At 47.1% G+C, this 18104-nt stretch overlaps 11 protein-coding genes across 11 annotated transcripts; 4 read left to right on the forward strand and 7 right to left on the reverse strand.

Annotated features, from left to right (window-relative positions):
• Window positions 1-544: 544 nt before the first annotated feature.
• FVEG_14117 (hypothetical protein) lies at window positions 545-927 on the reverse strand (the record flags this gene model as incomplete). Its single annotated transcript, XM_018903451.1, has 2 exons — window positions 545-660; window positions 714-927. 2 exons carry the CDS (start codon window positions 925-927, stop codon window positions 545-547), a joined length of 330 nt encoding a protein of 109 aa, XP_018762478.1.
• Window positions 928-1548: 621 nt separating this feature from the next.
• Window positions 1549-2355, reverse strand: FVEG_17737 (hypothetical protein; the record flags this gene model as incomplete). Its single annotated transcript, XM_018906963.1, has 2 exons — window positions 1549-1931; window positions 1998-2355. 2 exons carry the CDS (start codon window positions 2353-2355, stop codon window positions 1549-1551), a joined length of 741 nt encoding a protein of 246 aa, XP_018762479.1.
• Window positions 2356-2896: 541 nt separating this feature from the next.
• Window positions 2897-4849, reverse strand: FVEG_14120 (hypothetical protein; the record flags this gene model as incomplete). The annotated part of the gene is made up of 1 exon (XM_018903452.1): window positions 2897-4849. The coding sequence occupies one exon, from the start codon at window positions 4847-4849 to the stop codon at window positions 2897-2899; it is 1953 nt and encodes a 650-aa protein (XP_018762480.1).
• A 755-nt stretch (window positions 4850-5604) lies between these two features.
• On the reverse strand, window positions 5605-8102 carry FVEG_14121 (peroxisomal multifunctional beta-oxidation protein; the record flags this gene model as incomplete). Its single annotated transcript, XM_018903453.1, has 5 exons — window positions 5605-6513; window positions 6621-7029; window positions 7093-7145; window positions 7194-7892; window positions 7950-8102. 5 exons carry the CDS (start codon window positions 8100-8102, stop codon window positions 5605-5607), a joined length of 2223 nt encoding a protein of 740 aa, XP_018762481.1.
• Window positions 8103-8569: 467 nt separating this feature from the next.
• Window positions 8570-9028, forward strand: FVEG_17738 (hypothetical protein; the record flags this gene model as incomplete). The annotated part of the gene is made up of 1 exon (XM_018906964.1): window positions 8570-9028. The coding sequence occupies one exon, from the start codon at window positions 8570-8572 to the stop codon at window positions 9026-9028; it is 459 nt and encodes a 152-aa protein (XP_018762482.1).
• A 19-nt stretch (window positions 9029-9047) lies between these two features.
• FVEG_14122 (hypothetical protein) lies at window positions 9048-9515 on the forward strand (the record flags this gene model as incomplete). The annotated part of the gene is made up of 1 exon (XM_018903454.1): window positions 9048-9515. One exon carries the CDS (start codon window positions 9048-9050, stop codon window positions 9513-9515), a length of 468 nt encoding a protein of 155 aa, XP_018762483.1.
• A 200-nt stretch (window positions 9516-9715) lies between these two features.
• FVEG_14123 (hypothetical protein) lies at window positions 9716-10985 on the reverse strand (the record flags this gene model as incomplete). Its single annotated transcript, XM_018903455.1, has 3 exons — window positions 9716-9847; window positions 9905-10304; window positions 10369-10985. The coding sequence occupies 3 exons, from the start codon at window positions 10983-10985 to the stop codon at window positions 9716-9718; spliced, it is 1149 nt and encodes a 382-aa protein (XP_018762484.1).
• Window positions 10986-11445: 460 nt separating this feature from the next.
• Window positions 11446-12051, forward strand: FVEG_14124 (hypothetical protein; the record flags this gene model as incomplete). Its single annotated transcript, XM_018903456.1, has 1 exon — window positions 11446-12051. One exon carries the CDS (start codon window positions 11446-11448, stop codon window positions 12049-12051), a length of 606 nt encoding a protein of 201 aa, XP_018762485.1.
• Window positions 12052-12850: 799 nt separating this feature from the next.
• Window positions 12851-14357, reverse strand: FVEG_14125 (hypothetical protein; the record flags this gene model as incomplete). The annotated part of the gene is made up of 4 exons (XM_018903457.1): window positions 12851-13013; window positions 13065-13231; window positions 13289-13600; window positions 13656-14357. The coding sequence occupies 4 exons, from the start codon at window positions 14355-14357 to the stop codon at window positions 12851-12853; spliced, it is 1344 nt and encodes a 447-aa protein (XP_018762486.1).
• Window positions 14358-15227: 870 nt separating this feature from the next.
• Window positions 15228-16850, forward strand: FVEG_17739 (hypothetical protein; the record flags this gene model as incomplete). The annotated part of the gene is made up of 2 exons (XM_018906965.1): window positions 15228-15564; window positions 15625-16850. The coding sequence occupies 2 exons, from the start codon at window positions 15228-15230 to the stop codon at window positions 16848-16850; spliced, it is 1563 nt and encodes a 520-aa protein (XP_018762487.1).
• Window positions 16851-16933: 83 nt separating this feature from the next.
• FVEG_14126 (hypothetical protein) lies at window positions 16934-17686 on the reverse strand (the record flags this gene model as incomplete). The annotated part of the gene is made up of 3 exons (XM_018903458.1): window positions 16934-17059; window positions 17117-17427; window positions 17482-17686. 3 exons carry the CDS (start codon window positions 17684-17686, stop codon window positions 16934-16936), a joined length of 642 nt encoding a protein of 213 aa, XP_018762488.1.
• Between the last annotated feature and the right edge of the window lie 418 nt (window positions 17687-18104).

Here is an 18104-nt window from a genome sequence, read left to right on the forward strand (position 1 = left end):
AATAATAGCTTTAATTAAAAAAGAAAGGTAAAGTATAAAGCTAGTAAGTAAAACTAACTATTATAATTATATTATAATATATAAGAAAAAAAAAAAGGAAAAGATTTATATCTTATAAAAAGATATAATAAATAATAATTATAGCTTAAGTGCCTTAAGTTTAAGATCTACTTAGTAATATAATTAGTAGCAATTTATAGCAATTCCTTTAGCTTTTAAGTATATTATAGTTTTTTTTATATACTAGCTATAACTTTTTATTTATTATTTAAGTAAAATCAGGTTTTAAGCTAAAGGAATAAAGATATTAATTCCTAAGTACTTATTTATATAATACTTAATTATAATTAATTAAGAATTATTTAAGGGATATATTAAAAAAACCTTAAATTAGATCTACCTAATTATATATATTTTAGCTTTATTTCCTTTATTTAATATAAAGCTAATATAAATTAGCTTTAACTTAACTAATTTAACTTAACCTTTTTAAGGTCTCTTAAACCTTATTTATTTGCTTACTTTAGTGCGAATTAGCTGGTCGTTACAAGTTGTATATGTGAAACCCGTTCGTTCCCGTACCAGCCCAAGCATTTCCCTGCTTACCGCCTGCATCTGCAAAAATGCTTGATGTAAAGGACACACCACTGCTGAAAGTGCCTAAATCCAGTCAATTTCTACTCTTGACATCCTACAGACTCAAGATAACCTACCCTTCACCGTTCGACCTTCCCAGATGATGTTGCTTCCATGAACGACGTCAACATAGTCATCAGGACGGGATCCTCCGGTTGCAGAATGTCCATCGGCATAATATGCTATGCCGCTAGAAATCTCACTACCCTTGTAGGAGTTTACGAGGTAGACGCTATCGCGGGCAGCGACGGCGCCAGCGAGAGCGGAAGTAAGGAAGGTGGTGATCTTCATGCTGATTGATGAGTCGCGAGGCTTGGTTTTTTATTTTCGTTTCTACCGACAACGACAGTAAGTATTTATACACCGCTTGAACGTATGCTTTTGCAAATGGTTCAATATGAACCAATAATAACTGGACCATTAGCGAAGAAAGTGATCTCCGTTCTCCATATGACCATGCCACGACTCATCTAGATGCCTGATTACTATGCTGAAATCAGCGGCCTTCATTTAATGCGATGCTACTCAGTGCAGTACATCAATGTCAGCGGCCTTCGCTGGATTCAGAAGCTGCTGATGGGCGTAGAGATATTTTGCTATCAATACAATACATGAACCCTGGTATAACTACAGCTTGTGCGCTGTAAGCAATACGAGATCTAACGGAATAAAGTGACATCTGACGAAGGCTCGAATCGCCTTTTCGGAATATACCATGCCGGGCTGCCTAATCTGGTAAGGCTAGCACTTTAACTACTGCTGACTTGCATTTTCAGTACATTCTCCAAAGTAATTGTAGGTTTGTTTAACAGTTGGAATTAGGCTGTTAGTTGTAGTGTTGAAAGTCGTCTCTGTTTATAACGATGTAACTAGGTAAGGGGTTTGAATTCTATTGTAAAGTAAAGTACAACCCTAACAAAACTCCCCGCCATCAACCCGGAAAATACTGCCCGAGCTATGAGTGCTCTCAGGCCCCAGAAGCCACGCAATCTGCAAAGCGACCTCTTCAGGCTGTCCGTACTTTCCCAAGACAGAGGGAGGTGGAGGAGGCATGTCACCAACCACGCTCTTCATCAACGGCCCATGAGTCCCACCTGGCGACACGACGTTGATCCTTATACCATGAGATCCGTAATCATGGGCGGCACTCATAGTCAGTCCGATAACGGCGTGCTTGGATGTTGCATATGGCGCACAACCTGGAGCGCCTTTCGAACCCAAGTTTGAAGCGATGTTCACTATGCTTCCGCCTGACTGCATATGCCGCAATTCGGCACGCAGGGAGTGCATCATTCCTGTTTTATTTACTTGTCAGCCTAGTTGCGTAGTGGAGGATTGGCCGTAGCCGGAGAGTATCGCACCGTTGACGTTGATACCCATAACGAGGTTCCAATCGTCGTCATCTAGAAGCGCTATTGGCTTCTGGCCATGAAACTTCCCGACTGTTCCAGCAGCGTTGACCGCACCATCGAGACGGCCGAATCTCTTCACGGCACTCTCGATCCAAGCATCAACCTGGTCAGCTTGACGAATATCTGCAGTAAATGTGTGAATCGGCCATTTGTTTGCAATAAACTCCTTCTCCACAGACTCAATTGTTGTTGGATTGTTGTCGAGTATGCTAGTGGAGGCGCCCCTGCTCGCAACCAGCCTTGCCGTTGCTAAGCCGATGCCCTGTGCACCTCCAGTGATTGCTATGACCTTTCCTGCAAAAGCCATGCTGGCAGAAGTTTATTCAGGGACTTGCTTTATAGAGCTATAGTAATATTGCTCGATATGCAATGAAAGTAACAGAGCTTTTAGGTAACGACAACAGAAGAATGAGTGTTATACATATACAAAGCCTTACATAGTTGAAGGAGCTTTAACACTTGTCCCGAGGTAGCTCTTGAGCATATCCCATAGATCCCTACGGTTAGCATACTTAGATCCCTCGGACCAAGGTACATTCCAAACAGCTTAGAAGTAGAAGAAAGAAAAAAATAGAGACATGCTAGAGAGAGAACATCTAGCCGGACTTTGGTATACGTATGGCTTTGAACATTACCAATCATACTTTATGCTCAGTGGTTCTTTCAGCCCTCTACGTATTAACGCACGTTTGTAAGGAATTCCCAACTTCATGCTGGAAGCCACGCAGGGATGAAGGCCACTTTGATGAATTCGTGGCACGCTGACTATGCAGGAGAAGCAGCTGTCTCGGACTTAGGTATTGCGATATAGAACAGGAAACATGAATCAAGCACTGATGGCACTAACACTACACTGGGTTGATGTCAACACCTTGGTGACTACCGCTTTCTCGCCAATCTCGCAGAATGTTATTGTAGTCCTCCTGTCCTTTACCCCAGATCGACATACGCGCCATTCGAGCAAGCTTCTTTGGGTCCTTCACACCCTCAAACTCCCCCTCGGCGTTGATGTAACTGGGCGTGCAGCCAGCAGATGCCTCAAACATGTGGGCCTGGCTCACAATCTTCTGCGCCCATTCCTCCTCAGCATCGGCGGTTGCCTCGATGGTGAAGTTGTACTCGTAGCGGCTGTCGTGGGAGACATTGTTCTTAGCCTCTTTGGCGCCAGTGGCCACGATGTAAGCAAACTGCTTGGCGGCTTGGTCGGCGATGAACGTGTAGTTGGGATTCCCGCCGCCCTGGATGAAGCCAGGCCAGAACATGTTTGGGAAATCGTGGCTCATCATACCATGTAATGTCGTCACGCCCGAACTCCATTTGGCGTCCAGATCGACCCTGTTGCGGCCGAAGACCTTGATGCCGACTCGGCCTGGTGGACTGTAGAGGAAAGGACTCTTGTAACCAGTGCTTAGCACGAGTACATCTATGTCGAAGTATTCTTCTTTAACCACAACCCCGGTTTCTGTGATCTCCTGGACGCCACATCCATCAGTGTCAACGAGATGCACACGGGGATTGTTGAATGCGTCGAGATATTCGTCGTGGAAGCACGGTCGCTTGCACCAGCCGGAATACCATGGCTTCAACTTGGCAGCGACTTCTGAGTCTTTGACCAAGTCATCAATACGCCCACGTATCTTGCTTTGCCTCTTGAGGTCGAGCTCCTCCAAATAGGCGTAGTATTCCTGCATCTCTTGTGGTGTCTTGGGGTCGTGGGCAGGCGAGCCTGATATCGCACTGTAAGATGGCATATTTGTCCAGCTATCGTTGACGAGATCGACCGGTGGTTTCGGATTATGGTTGTTCAGATGGGCGCAGTAGTTCAGACATCTCGCCTCCCACCAGCCACGTTTGTTGGCGACTTCGGTCTTGAACAGGCTTTCGTCTGTCTGGCGATTATATCTAGCGGCGACAGCAGAGGGCGTCCGTTGGAAGACGTAGACCTCCTTGGACCACTTGGTCAACTCGGGCAAGATCTGAATGGCTGAAGCACCAGTGCCGATGAGTCCGACTTTCTTGTCTTTCAGTCGTACCATTGATGGATCGTCTGGGGTCCCCCCGGTACTGTTGTAGTCCCATCGAGCAGGGTGGAAACATTCTCCCGTGAAGTTTTCGATGCCTTTGATCCGGGGAACTTGCGGAACTAGCATGAGGCCTGTAGTCAAAATGACGAACCGAGATGTCACAGTGACAGCTTCGCGCTCCTTGCCATCGTGAACCAGTTCCGCAAGTTTCATAGCCCACTCCTTTTTGTCATCATCCCAGACACATTCGTCCATTCGAGTTCGAAACCAAACTCGACCAGTCAAGCCGTATTTGGAAGCTATCCGCTCAAGGTGCTCGCGAATCTCTTTTCCAGTTGAGTACTTATTCTTAGGGATGTATCCCGTCTCCTCGAGAAGAGGCATGTAGATGTAACTTTCCACGTCGCACATGAGGCCAGGGTAGCGATTCCAGTACCAAGTACCACCCCAGCCTGCTGCTGTGTCGATGAACTGAAGACTCTCGGGCTTAACCCCAGTCTCCACCAGTCTCGCTGCGAAGAGCAGGGCGCCGATGCCAGTACCGACTATTGCAAAATCGCAACTGTCTCCGTTTTTCGCGCGGGGTAACTTGTCATATGTTGATTGGTCTGCCCAGGGATCCTGCTTGAAGTGCTGGAATTTTGGAACGCTGTACAAGTCGGTAAACTGGCTGAGGCCATCACTGCGGAGCCTCTTATCGTGTTCCTTCTTGTAGCGTTGTTTGATTTGAGAAACTGTACCTGCAGCGATACCATTGGACTCTGTGGATGGGCTCATAATGGGCTTGCGTTTGAATGTACGAATATGCACTTGGCCTGTGTTACAAACAGCTTACAACGTGAGTGGCTTTCCCTTTCTTTTGAATTAGGGATATGCAAATTGAGGCCAGCAAGTCGTTTACCTTGTTATAAGACTGGTTGATGGTCAACAGGCGCTGCAACATAGTTCCAAATCCACTTTTAAGAGTGCCCTCGGTTATTTCACTGTCAACCCTTTTCCGAGGACTACAGATTCTTATAAGGTTCATACACAAATCTTTCTATATTGCAGTCAGAATTACAGTACATAAAACGCTAGGACATAGACAATATTGTATGAAGACCTCGGCAGTGAGTACTGGTAGAGGTGCTATTCAAGCCACTAGGCACGAATTTTGCAGCCATCATGTCACAACGTTGCACATTCTACCACCTCGGTAGTGATGTCTTCCCCGCTCCAACAGTGTTGGCCGATATGCAGTATACTGCAATCTTTAGCGTATTCAGTGTCTTATAATTTATGCGGTCTTGGCTGCGAGTTCATCGCTCTGAGTCATTAACATATCGATTGTTCTCATGCTGACTTACAATACCTTGAGATGTTGAGTGACGCCAGTTTTTGGCAAACATACAAAGTAGGTTATAAACTAGATTTAATTCAAAGGCGAAAGGTCTTTTTTAACTATAGTTGCTCTAATTTGCAGGAATACGTCCTTCAAAGGAGTGAAGACAATACAACAGTCCAATCCACCAACTGAAGAGCTTTCCAGCCTCTCACTCAAAATTATTTCCGCTGTCCGACTTTGACCCATCTCGCTGAGGAACCAGAGCAACCATATCTGCATCTCCAAAGACACTCCCAATTTCTTCAAGGGGTTTTCCCAGAGTATCAGGATAAAACCATACAACAACCGCACGAGTCGTGGTGCCTATAATAGCTACCGCAGCTTTACCCTTATCCAGAATGTCAATGAGTTTGCTCTCTGATACAAAGGTCCCCGCAGTGGGAATGGGGTACTTGTGGATCTTAAGATAGTGCTCCCCATGTAAAAGCTTCTTGTATGAGAAGTTGGGCACCAGATCCTTCAGATGGAATGGTCTAGTTGCGGTTGTGCCTGGAATCACACCGTAAGAAGGGATGACCTCGAAGCCAGGATGCTTTTCGAATACCCAGGGTAGCTGAGATACGCTGGCGCCGATGGAAATGTTGTACAGAATGATATCTCTGTCAGTAAAGCTCATCTCAGTCAGCTGAGGCTTCGCTTTCTTTGCCATTCTGATAGCATCGAGCCACTTCTGGTTGTCCGGCGAGGCCTTCCCGAATCTAGCAACGTTTGCCATGATACGCCGGCGAGTATCCCCAGCATCGGTAGGTGTGGATGCCTTGCCAGGGGTGAATGAAACAATTTCGCTCCACTTCTCAAGCACAAGTTCCGGCGTAAGAGGCCTGTCAACTGGGAAGTCGTAGCCATCTGATCGCTGATATCTCGTCACTGCGTGCCAGCCACAGCCAGCCTCGAATATCTTGCCTCTAGCGTCACCGGGAACCTTATCTGATGAGAGAAGCAGCACGATCGCCGCTACATATTCTGGCTTGCGAGATCTGACTACCTCCTCGGGGAGAACTCCCTTTGTAAGGTCGGTACCGGCTGATGGTGAGTAGCAATTCACTACAATATTGTTCTTTTGACCTTAGATAGCCAGGGCTCTGGAAAAGCCTACAATTGCTGTTTTCTAGTCCTTCGTAAGCATCTGCTCAAAATGGCGAAATGTGAAAAGGATCAACATACTGCTGCAGCATAGTTTGCCTGTCCATAATTCCCGTAGGTTGCACTCGTACTCGTTGTGTTCACAATTCGGCCGTACTTCTGCTTCACCATGAAGGGGTATGCTGCTCGGGCGCACTTGTAGGTCGCACGGAGATGAACATTGTTCACGTCGTCCCACATCTTGTCGGTCATATTCTGGAACGCTTTATCTCGTAGGATGCCCGCGTTGTTGATCAATATGTCGATTCTTCCAAAAGCACGGATCGCTGTATCGATGACAGCATCACCGTCTTCTACCGAGTGATTGTCTGGGACAGCCACTCCTCCAAACGACATGATTTCGTTCACAACTCTGTGAGGATCCTTCCAATCATTTACGACAACAGAGGCCCCAAGCTTGGCTAGTCCGATGCAATATGCTCTACCGAGTCTGCCAGAGAACACATTGTAGTCAGTATTTGCTTATTGTGGATAGTGAGGTAGTGAAGCCTACCCAGCGCCTCCACCAGTGACGACGGCAACTCTTCCATCAAATCGCAAATCCTCCTATTGTGTATTAGGTGGAAGCTTTTGTGAATGCTTGAGGAGTTCAACCAAGTTGGCAGTGGTGGAAGGATAGTCAGGAATTGTAAAGTCGTCAATCTCGTTCCATTTCTCAAGAACAGCGCCAGGAGTCAAGGTCTCATCACACCTAAGAATGCATCCTTTCGACCTTTCCCATCGGATCTTTGAAACATGTCCTGCACCGACCTCGAAAATGGAACCATTCTCGGATGTGTTGCTGTGGTGAGTTAGGAGTGCAACCAGCGGCACTACGCAGTATGGTGTAAGATGCTGAAGTAGATCCGGTGGCATCACCGTGGCTGTCATGCGACTAGCGGCGACCGGAGCCACGATATTTGTCAAGATGTTGTATTTCAGTCCCTCCTTGGCTGGAGTCTCGCCGAGGCCGATCAAGCCGGACTTGGCCGCAGCATAGTTACACTGCCCAAAGTTGCCATACAGACCAGCAGCAGATGAGGTCAAAATGACTCTGCCAAACTTTTGTTTGCGGAAATGAACCCATGCGGCCTGTGTCGTCTTGTACGCACCTCTCATATGAATGTTCTGAACCGAGTCCCAGTCGGCATCTGTCATGTTTTTGAAGCTCACATCACGCAAGATTCCAGCGTTGTTGATGAGAACATCGATACGACCGAAGGATGAAATTGCCGTTTCAACTATAGCGGCTCCGTCTTCGAATGAGTGGTGATCCGCCACCGCTTTGCCACCATCCCCAACTACATCTGCGGTCTGTGTCATATGTCGATTAGCAACAGAACTTCTCAAGAGGGAGAACTTCAATCTTACCTTGGAACCCTGAGCGTCGCCTCTTACAGACGTTCCAAGGTCGTTCACGACCACACTGGCGCCTCTGGTGGCAAAGAACTTGGCATAGGCTTTACCCAGCCCAGAGCCAGCCCCAGTAACGACCACCACCTGTCCATCGTATCGCAGATTCATATTATATAGTATATGGCTCAAAAAACTCGGAACTCCGGGTCGTAAGGTAAAGGCTTTAACAATTAAATGTCACAAGAAAGATTAGAGAGTGACCTTGAGGCTTCAGAAAAAAGAGCTCGACGGTTATCTTCCATTAATTTTTTGAAACTTACTGTCATCCCTTGTCGAAATCTTGACCAGTTGCAGCGTAATTTCATGTCTTTGTCTCCGTCCGAGGGTACTCTGACCCATCATCTTGTGAGGGTGCCCGAGGCTATCAACACCCATGCCGCACGACTAGCGAGGATTTGTAACCAGCTGTGATGCCTGCCTGGGAGGACCCGCTGAGCTCATCAATGTGGCTCAGACCCAGCATTTGGCAGAAACTTGTATCTGCTCTACAAAAGAATATTTTGGTTGATTTGATCTGCCGCCAGCGAGAAGCTCAGAGACAGCCAAAGCATAATTCAAAAAACGCCTCATTCGTCATGTCTCGTCTTCATTATGACCCCGAGTTCTATGAACTAGGTGCTTCCAAGATTGAAGCGCAGAAACACGTCTTCCCGGTTGGTGACGTGGAAAGTAGAAGAAAACAAATTGAGGATTTCATCCGGGGCCCAGGTGGTCAACAGCAACTGCTCGACAACGTCGAAATGCTGCTCCATGATGCTGAAGCCTCGGACGGGTTCAAAGTAAAGATTCTGCACTTCCGACAAAAAGACAGTCTTGGTAAACAGCACGGACCTGGCATCGTGCATGTTCATGGAGGGGGTACACGGGCTCCAGTGCGAGTGACTATTCCTCAACACTGGCAGCCTATGTCTCTGCCACGGGTGTCCCCATGCTTTCAGTTGACTCGCTCCCGAACACCCGTTTCCCGTACCGCTGGAGGACTGCTGGTCTGCTTTGCTACACGTCCAAACAAATGCTGCTTCACTCGGCCTTGACCCGAATCGTATCGCTATCATGGGTGAAAGCGCAGGTGGTGGCCTCGCTGCAGCCATCGCCATCCTCGCCAGGGACAGAGAGTTATCTCCTCCCCTAGCCAAACAGATTCTTGTCTATCCTATGCTTGATGACCGTACCGACAAGGACCTCACTGGCGGCCTCGCGATCTTTGGGCACCAAGATGTCTTGACGGGCTGGATGTCATACTTGGGAGATATTTACAAAGCCGATAAAGTGCCGCCAATCGCTGCACCAGCGCGTCTTGAGGCTTTCGAGGGTCTTGCTCCTCTGTACCTGGATTGCGGTGGGCTCGACATGTTTCTCCGAAAGGATGTTGCTTATGCTCAACGGTTCATCGAGGCCGGTATTACTACTGAGCTTCACATTTATCAAGGTGTTCCGCACGCTTTTCAGCGGTTTGCACCTACTTCTGCTGTGGTAAAGAGGGCTTTCGCCAACCGTGTTGCGGCATGCACAAGCTTTTGAGGTATGGAATTATATTTAGGAGGAACATGGGCAAGCGAGGAGACAATGAAGCCCCTGATAGCCACACTAGAAATCTTTAGTTTCATGTAAAGTTCCATACGTAATAATCACTACATCCAATGTGTGCACCTATCCAGCTTAATGCCCCAGTGTTCGTTTTGTCTGCATTATCTACAAAATGATCTCTAAGAGAGGCTCCTTCAAAGCGTATCCCCCACATTGTAGACGAGCTTCTCACCCTGTACCTTTCCGGCTTCTAGTTCTACCAAGCCGCCTATCACGCCTCTTAAACCGCCCTCTCCAACGCGGCCCGGATGTGGTTGAATTCGACCCTAGGTAGCAGACCTCGTCAGTATGAGCCATTTCTCAAACAATAGAGCACAACGAACCTGCGCTATCAACTGTTCAGCAAGACCATAAAATGACTTTCCGAACTCATAGTCTTCCTTGCTAGCTGGCATATGCTGTCCTCCGAAATCGAAAGTCCGGCCAAACGTTGTATGAAACACCGTCGCGATCGAGGTCACGTCTGCGCGTGGACTTTTAGTCGGCAGAAGACTGCCATATACAGGGCTTTCTGATGAGGTACTGGTAAGAGCTCCAGCACAGATGCGCGCCGAGTCTGGTATGCTGATAGTATCCCATGCGAGCCGCAGCTTGTTCTTTGTATATTTTCTGATCTTGCGACCTGCATCGGGATCTTTATAGTCGACGACGAAATGTGCGCCTAGGCTCTTGGTGTAGTCGAAGTGATCTGGCGTGCATACGGTGACGACAGTGTATCCAGCTCTATCATGTTGAAATTGGTCATTAAAGCTCTAATGTGAAGTATTGGCACGGATTGAAGACTCACTCTTTTGCGAATTGTATCCCCAATGCTCCAGTCGCAGAACCGCCCCCATAGATCAAAACAGGCTCATCATGCCTGACTACATCTGATTCTGTTACACTGGGTAGCCTCAGCTTGAGACTTTTCTGAAACAGGCCTTGCCCGACAGTTCCTGTTCCCAGACCCAAAGTCGCAGCTTGTTGAAAACTTAGTGAGTCGGGCATTCTCATCTGGAGATCTCCAATGACAGAGATGACCTCGGCAAAGGCTCCGTCATCAGGATTGACAAGATTTGCTCCATGAGCGACGCCAAATATCCTATCACCGGGCTTCCATTTCTTGGTGACGGCTGATCCGACTGACTCGACGATACCAGCGTAATCACAGCCCACGTTACAACCGTCTTTTGCTCTACGGCCCCGAATGTGTCTCCAGTCTGTGGGATTTAGAGCGACGGATACTGGTCGGATGAGAAGCATGTCATCTGATTGTTTTGGGATTGTCCGGGCACGGTCGAGTCGGGCTTGGTCACCCTCAATGACTACGGCTTGCATGGTGGTCTTGCTGCTGATGCCAAGTCGTGCTCTTAATGTAGCAGCAGAACTAAAGGATCGTACAGCCTTTATGCTACTAGATGCCATCTCGATGCTGTTTCCGACGCCTTGATCAGCAATTATCTGCTGTACAATTGCTATTAAATGCTTCTCCGGGTTGTAATGTGGCGGGGGTTTCAGTAGCGTAGCGTAGTGATTTGGACAATTAGAGAAGAAAAGGGTATATTGGAAAGATGGCAATGAACTGACGGTGCTTAACCCGAGTGAAACCGTGACATTATCTTCTTTTAGTTGTGCCTACCAAGATTGATTGTCTACTTACATCCTCGTTCTTGGACGTTGGGTGTCGGGCCTCGGTAACCAAGGCCATGGCCCTTACCGGTTCAATCTGATATCACGCACCCCGATACCCTTCATCTACTGTGAGAATTACCATTGTGTTTCTATTTCCTGACGTACGGAAGCTTCTAAGTCGGCTTCGAATACTTCTTGTATCAGTAGTTGGGTGTCTGATCCTTTCTTTTCATTCGAGGCCAATTACGCCGCCATGAGCTCCGCGCCATCAACAGTACCATTCTCTGAACCTCCATGGCTTGCAGGTCTTCCATCGCCTTACTACAACGAATCCCACAGGAAATGGCAGGAAGCATGCCGCGACTTCATCTCAGAGTACTTGGCACCGCATGCGCTACAATGGGAGACTGAGGGAAGCGTCCCTGATCACGTCTTTAAAACCTTCTCCAAACACAACATGCTCATCCCAAATTTGCCTGCTCCACTGCCAATCGATATGCTAAAGAGGCTTGGTATCACTGAGCTTGCAGGAGGTCTCAAAATCGAACAGTTCGATTACATGCACTTTTCCATCTACATCACTGAAATGCGCAGAATTGGTATTGGCGGTCCAGCCTCTTCCTTGTCAACTGGTATGGCCTACGGTATGCCCCCAATTATTACATATGGTAGCGCCGAGTTGCAGGAGAGATTGCTTCCGGACTTGATAAGGGGGAACAAGAGGATCTGCATTGCTATCACTGAGCCTGACGCTGGCAGCGACGTGGCCAACATTACTACCACAGCTGAGAAGAGTCCCTGCGGCAAGTTCTACATTGTGAATGGAGAGACAGGGGGAGCTGGTGGAAAAGATCTATAGAGAGGTGCCGGCTGCGAGGATTCCCGGGGGCACTGAGGATGTCATGTTTGATTTGGCCATTCGCCAACTTGTCAAGGCATATGGGTCGAAGACGAAGGCACTAAACGCGCTAAAGTTGTGATAGAGATCAAGAGGGCAAGATGGATACATCAGACCATATAGTATCCCACCCATCAAGCCAGCTATTGAGTCTGGTTTGAATTACACCACAAGCTTGTATCGCTCTTATCCCACAGTTATAGTATACTATTGTTTACATGCATAATCAATTTGTAACGGAAATAGTTAATAATATCACTTATATATGATCATACATGCCATAGAGTATTTATTTTAACATTAAAGTCATAGTCCGCGTGCACTCCTCATTGTTGCTAGATTCTTGGACAATTCCAATACAACGAAAGTCATTGTAGTAGAAGACGACCTTTCACACGCGATTGAGGGCTTCAATTAAGGCAAGCCCCTCACATTTCAATGGGGGGTAGGTAGGCTTGATCTCAAAGTTACATGTTTATTCATTTCATCGCGGGATAGTAAACTGACTTCGCACCCTTAAGGTAAACCGCGGCGTGCAACCATCAGGCGTCGGTTATGTCAGTTTCACAGATCCGCTAACGAAAGGACCATGCAAATTGACTATACTATTCAAATACAACCTCGGGCCTATCTAAGATCGACACACTCTGACAATCTCACCCAACCACTGACAACTTATCTACAGACTTCATAGCCTCGGCCTCTTCTTATACTACTTCCAACCACAATCTCAAGGTCGACAGTTGGCCCACCTATCAATCTAGAGATCAGATCGCGGAGTAAGGCGAACCCACAGATCTGGCTTTTCCCACAGCAGGAAGGCAGTATTCTTTTCAAGCCATCCCTCGCTCCGGGGATCAATATCGATGTCAAATTTCCATATCAATTTAGCCAGAATCAAACGCATCTCGGCGTAGGCCAGACTAAAGTAGATTAACACTATGCAATAAAGATCTCCGGGTAGAGGGACTTACTTTTTACCAATGCAGTTACGAGGTCCAACTGAAAAGGGCTGCACAGCAACTCTCTTATCATCTTCATACTTGGGATCCCCAAGCCACCTCTCGGGTACAAAGGACTCAGCATCTTTGAAGAACTTGGGGTTGTGAAACATAGGCCATGGCCAAATAGAAACTATAGTCTAATCCGTGTGTGAACAACTGTAGATTGCACATGAAACCGGGAGTAATTTACTTACATTGGCTGGGACATAGTGGTTGCCAATCATGGCCGCTTCGCTTGTCTTGCGGGGAATCGCGGCTGGCACTGCTGGATAGATACGGAGCCCCTCGTGCAAGACTGCAAACATGTACTCGAGCCTCTGCACGCTGAGAAATTCAATTTCCTCCTCGGTCTGGAAGCGTTCCTTTAGTTCTGCATATAGTTTCGTCAGGATCGGTCTATGCGTCGCCAATAGGTATATAGTGCCGGCCAGGGTTGTCGCAGTTGTCTCCGAGCCGCCAATGATCAGGTTGTGGGCATTGGCAAGGAGCTCTGCATGATTGACTTGCTATATACGGCTGTCAGTGTGACTATTAGTGTTCCTTGGAAAGACGTTAACGTACACCTTTCTCGTAAGCTCTTATCATAGACTCCATAAAGTCCGGCCGAGGATTCTCATACGCCATACGCTTTCCAACCTGTGCCTTGGTAAAGTCACTGTGAGCTTTTATGTCTTTCGCGACATGTTTGGGTGTCATAAGCTTGATGATAGTGTCGGCAAAGGGATATCGAATCAGAGCAGTAGAAATAGCGAAACCATCGATGTGTTTGTAGAGAAGTTTCACCCACGGGTGGTACTGTGCCTTTTCCAGACAACCGAAGGACTCGCCAAAGATGAGATCTCCCGCCATGTCAAAAGTAGCCCAGTTGAGCCACTGTGTCATCTCGACAGGTTGACCTCCCGACGAAGCTTCCCTCATTTTCTTCATCATTGTGTTCACGTAACGTTGGAAGACTGGTTGTTGCTCCATCATTGCCTGCGCGGAAAACCCATGGGACAGAATCTTTCGGAGTCTGCTGTGCCTCTCACGATCCGATCCCACCAGGGTGTAAATGTCGTTGCCTCTCCAAAAGTCAGGATCCTTGCCATTTTCGGCCTGCCCACGCTTGCGATGGCCCATAACGTCTTCCCAAGCTTCGGGATAGCCGAAACTAAGTTCGTTCGGTGCAACTCGGACGATGTCGCCATAGATTTGGTGCAGGTCGTATATCTTCTTGTGTCCAGCGCCGGAGGTCCAGGCCAAGGAGAAGGGTATCTGTGTCATGGACCATAGTATAGGTCCCGGAAATTTGCGAAGGGGATGGAAGAAGACATTGTATATTATCTTCCCGACGAGATACAGTAGCAGCTAGCGGTCACCGACTCACGTTAGCTGGGACATCTGTGCAAAGCGGTATGTGGATGTTTGAGAAGGTCTTACTCACACTAGCAAACAGAATGGATATGAAAAAGCTTGCGCTTCTAAACTCGACAAGAGGCGCGAGCAAGCGAGACATGGCTTTAGGGATATGTAAAGCAATAAGATATTGCATGGGTTAGGGAGAGAGATCTTGATGTATCAGCTTATGTGCTGAAACTGAATCTTATTTAAACATAGTATCTATCAAGTCAATACCATGACTTGGGTCAAGCAATAATTATTATTTAGCGCAGGTAATAATGACATATTTAACAAAGCCGAGGAGTCATTTATCAAGACACCTCGGCAGTTAGTCACGTACAAGCATACCTGTCTGCGACTAAGATATAAACTAATTAGCTTTTAATCAGCTGCTTATATAAATATAGTAGATTAGATATTAGTTAAGCTTGATATAATATAGAAGCAAGGTATATATTAAAAAATATATTTAAATATATAGAGAATTATATTCCTTAATTTAGTTATATAATTAAGATAAAAATGTCAATTACAGAAATAGGCTCTTTACTTACCCCATACCTATGAGTAGGACTTCGGATTCAGCCCGGCAATTAGTCAGCCATCTTACATGAAACCCCACTTGACTGGACCTCGCTCTCTTATTCAGCCTTATCACTTTCTATCATACCTATATGCCTTGTCTATTAAACCACGCTATATATGAATATGAAACACGAAATTATATAACCGAGCTCATGTGTATTCGAGGTCATGTCGGAGTTCTTGTGCTTGCATCCCGACCGCGAGCGAGGCTGTCAGCATCGACAAGTAACTCAACATGATGCAATCAGGCTCGAGAAAACCCGCGAAAACACCAGTCAAGAGCGAGAGAACACACTTGAAACTGATGAGAACATAAATCTCAACATTTCTGATGTGCAGGTGAAGGGTGTTGCGACAATTAGACCTGGAATTATTCTTACAGCTCAACATACGTGGCTGAACAGCATTTGCGCCAATTCTTTGTCTCGAGTTTCCCCCAATCTCCTCGATCCGTTTGACACTCTGTGCGAGAGTCCTGAGCGACTGCGACAGCTAGTGAGACACCGTAGGACCCAGGATCCTCCTAAGTCTCATGCCGAATATAACCGCTAATCTGTATCCAAAGCATTAGCCAAGACAGCTGGGGAACCGTTGTTTCGAATTGACCGACAGGCACATTACGTTGTGCTCCAAGGCTTGTGCAATGGAGATGGTCTGGCGCCCTTGCTGATTCACAAGTCTTTGTTCCATGCACTATCTCTCCTTCTAGCTTTAGCAGCCAATAACTTCCAGCCTAACTACGAAACGATGCACCACCGCAGTCAGGTTCTGAATTCTCTCAATCGAGAGTTGTCCCATTTTGGCGGTGACTCAACAATACTACATACCATAACAGCCATTCTCATGGTTATCAGCTACGAGTACCGAGTTCGCGATACATATCCTGGTAATGCCTGTGCTGCTACACATATGCGTGGACTCCAAGCGATCATATCCCAATCTGATATCTTGGCCAGGCAATATGGTGTCTCGCTTGTTACCCAAGTTCAGCGAGCTCTGTTCTGGCAGGACATCATCTGCTCCCTTGCAACTGGTGCACCCCGACTGTTGAAGTTCGACAATCGCGAGATATTTGCGTGCCTACGGGAGGATGAGACGTATCGCAGCTATTTTACTTTGCCTCAAGGATTTAATCCGCATAGCCATGTGTGGTCAGCGGAGGTATCTGCTGTATTCGAGGATCTTAACGCGCTATGTTGCATCGTGGACATGATGCGCCAAGGGACAGGAGCGTCAATCGACCTTGTTGATAATGCTCACGAGGATACTATAGCTAATCCAGTATCCTTGATGGAGGACTTCGATGATGAGGGTTACCCACTATGCAACAGCCAAGCTGAGTTGCAGATTCGACTCGTGGATCTTCTTAGTGGAACAAGAAGAGATGGTTCTCAGAGCGAAGAAGCCCTGATTTACAGAGCATGCCTCTTTGCAGCTTATCTCTGTACATATCGACTCTCTGAAGGTGTCTGGGGAGGGTACTTTGCGCCCGAGAAATGTGTCACCGAGATCCTTGATTGTATGACAGACTTCACAAGACAAATGTCGCCGTGGAAGCTTGCGCCAGACATCACATTGTGGTTGATGTATGTGGCCGGAGGCCTCACAAAGAGTCAATTCCATAAAGAACAAGCGGCAGCGTTGGTGCAACGTTATTGGTGCTTCTACTCGGCTGGCTACGACCGGGACTGGGAGCTAGTGGAGATGGGGTTGAGGAAGTTTATCTGGTGTGAACACGTCATGGAACAAAAGATGTATAATTTCTGGCAAGAATGCCAGGCTAGTTTCTGAGAAGCCTAGGATAATCATATCATGCACTCATCAAATATCACTATATAGAATAACAAGTCTGGATACTATCAATCTCCTCATGCTCAGCAATAAGGTAGATCCGGGTTGGAGCAAGAACCGGGGATAAAGCCTTGCTTAGTTGTTCCAATATCGGCCTCGTAGACCATGGCATCAGGAGCTAGAATGCGATCACTGATGTGCACAATGCCCTGTAATCGTTAGTCTCCAATGAAACTCAGCCTAGCCTGGTCTCTCCGAGCACTTACATTCGTTACAGGGATATCGGCCTCGACAATGGTGGCCACATTGTTAAGCACAAGATCTCCGCCCTTGATCTGAGCCGACGCATAGAGGTGAGAACCCAGTTGAAACCGAGTCTTTTCGGAAGTGAAGTTGCTTGAATATAGACGCAAGTTGGGAATGTAGTGATGTTGAAGCATCTGTCCAGACCACCAGCGTCCCTTGGGTGTACTGGCAAATGTCTTGTAGTATTCACCGGTATTGTTGAACGCTTCGTTGGACGGCGCGACAAATGTGTATTGCCAGTCAGCGCTTGTGCTAAATGCTTGGGCGAAACCTTTATCCCGTTAGCTTTGAACCAGTGACGGGTCGAGAGTTTAAAGTCACCAACCTGGCGTCTGTTCGACAAGCTTCGATAATTCCGACAGATCGTCACGGGATTTGATAAGGTCAAGTAATGTAGTTTCTCCCGACTTGGTTGGAGGTTGGTAGATATTCTCTGGGATCGGAGCGTATGACAGTGGTTGTCTATCAAAGACTTTCGCGTTGCATAATGCAACGGCAGCGAACATTACCAGCGATAAATAAAACTTCATGTTGAGGAGTGCTTAAGTTAGTTCGGGTAATTTGTAGAGAAGAGGATGTAACTTTGATGATATAAAAGGCTGTCTGGATAATATCAGACTGTTTTCCCAAACATCAAAGGCGCGTTATTACTAAGCCTCCCCTGTGCTAAGGACTAAGCAGCTGCCAGGAAAAGGGTCACGATCCCGAAAGATTGCCCGCCACTTACTACCTATCTTAGTGTGGTATTGGAAGTGCGGGGTAACTCCGGGAGGCTGGGGAGACCCCGAGTGCGGAGTCCGGGGTATGGGGTATTGGTCCGGTAGTTTGTCCGAACCGCCGTTCACTAAGTCATGTCCCTGAAATTAAACATCCTGTATCAGGCGGCATGGGAGAAATAACGGAGATATTCCACAGGATCTTAATCCACCAGCATCGAATTCATCTGAC

This window comes from Fusarium verticillioides, genomic scaffold (assembly GCF_000149555.1).
Source record: "Fusarium verticillioides 7600 supercont3.30 genomic scaffold, whole genome shotgun sequence".
NCBI classification, from domain to species: Eukaryota; Fungi; Ascomycota; class Sordariomycetes; order Hypocreales; family Nectriaceae; genus Fusarium; species Fusarium verticillioides.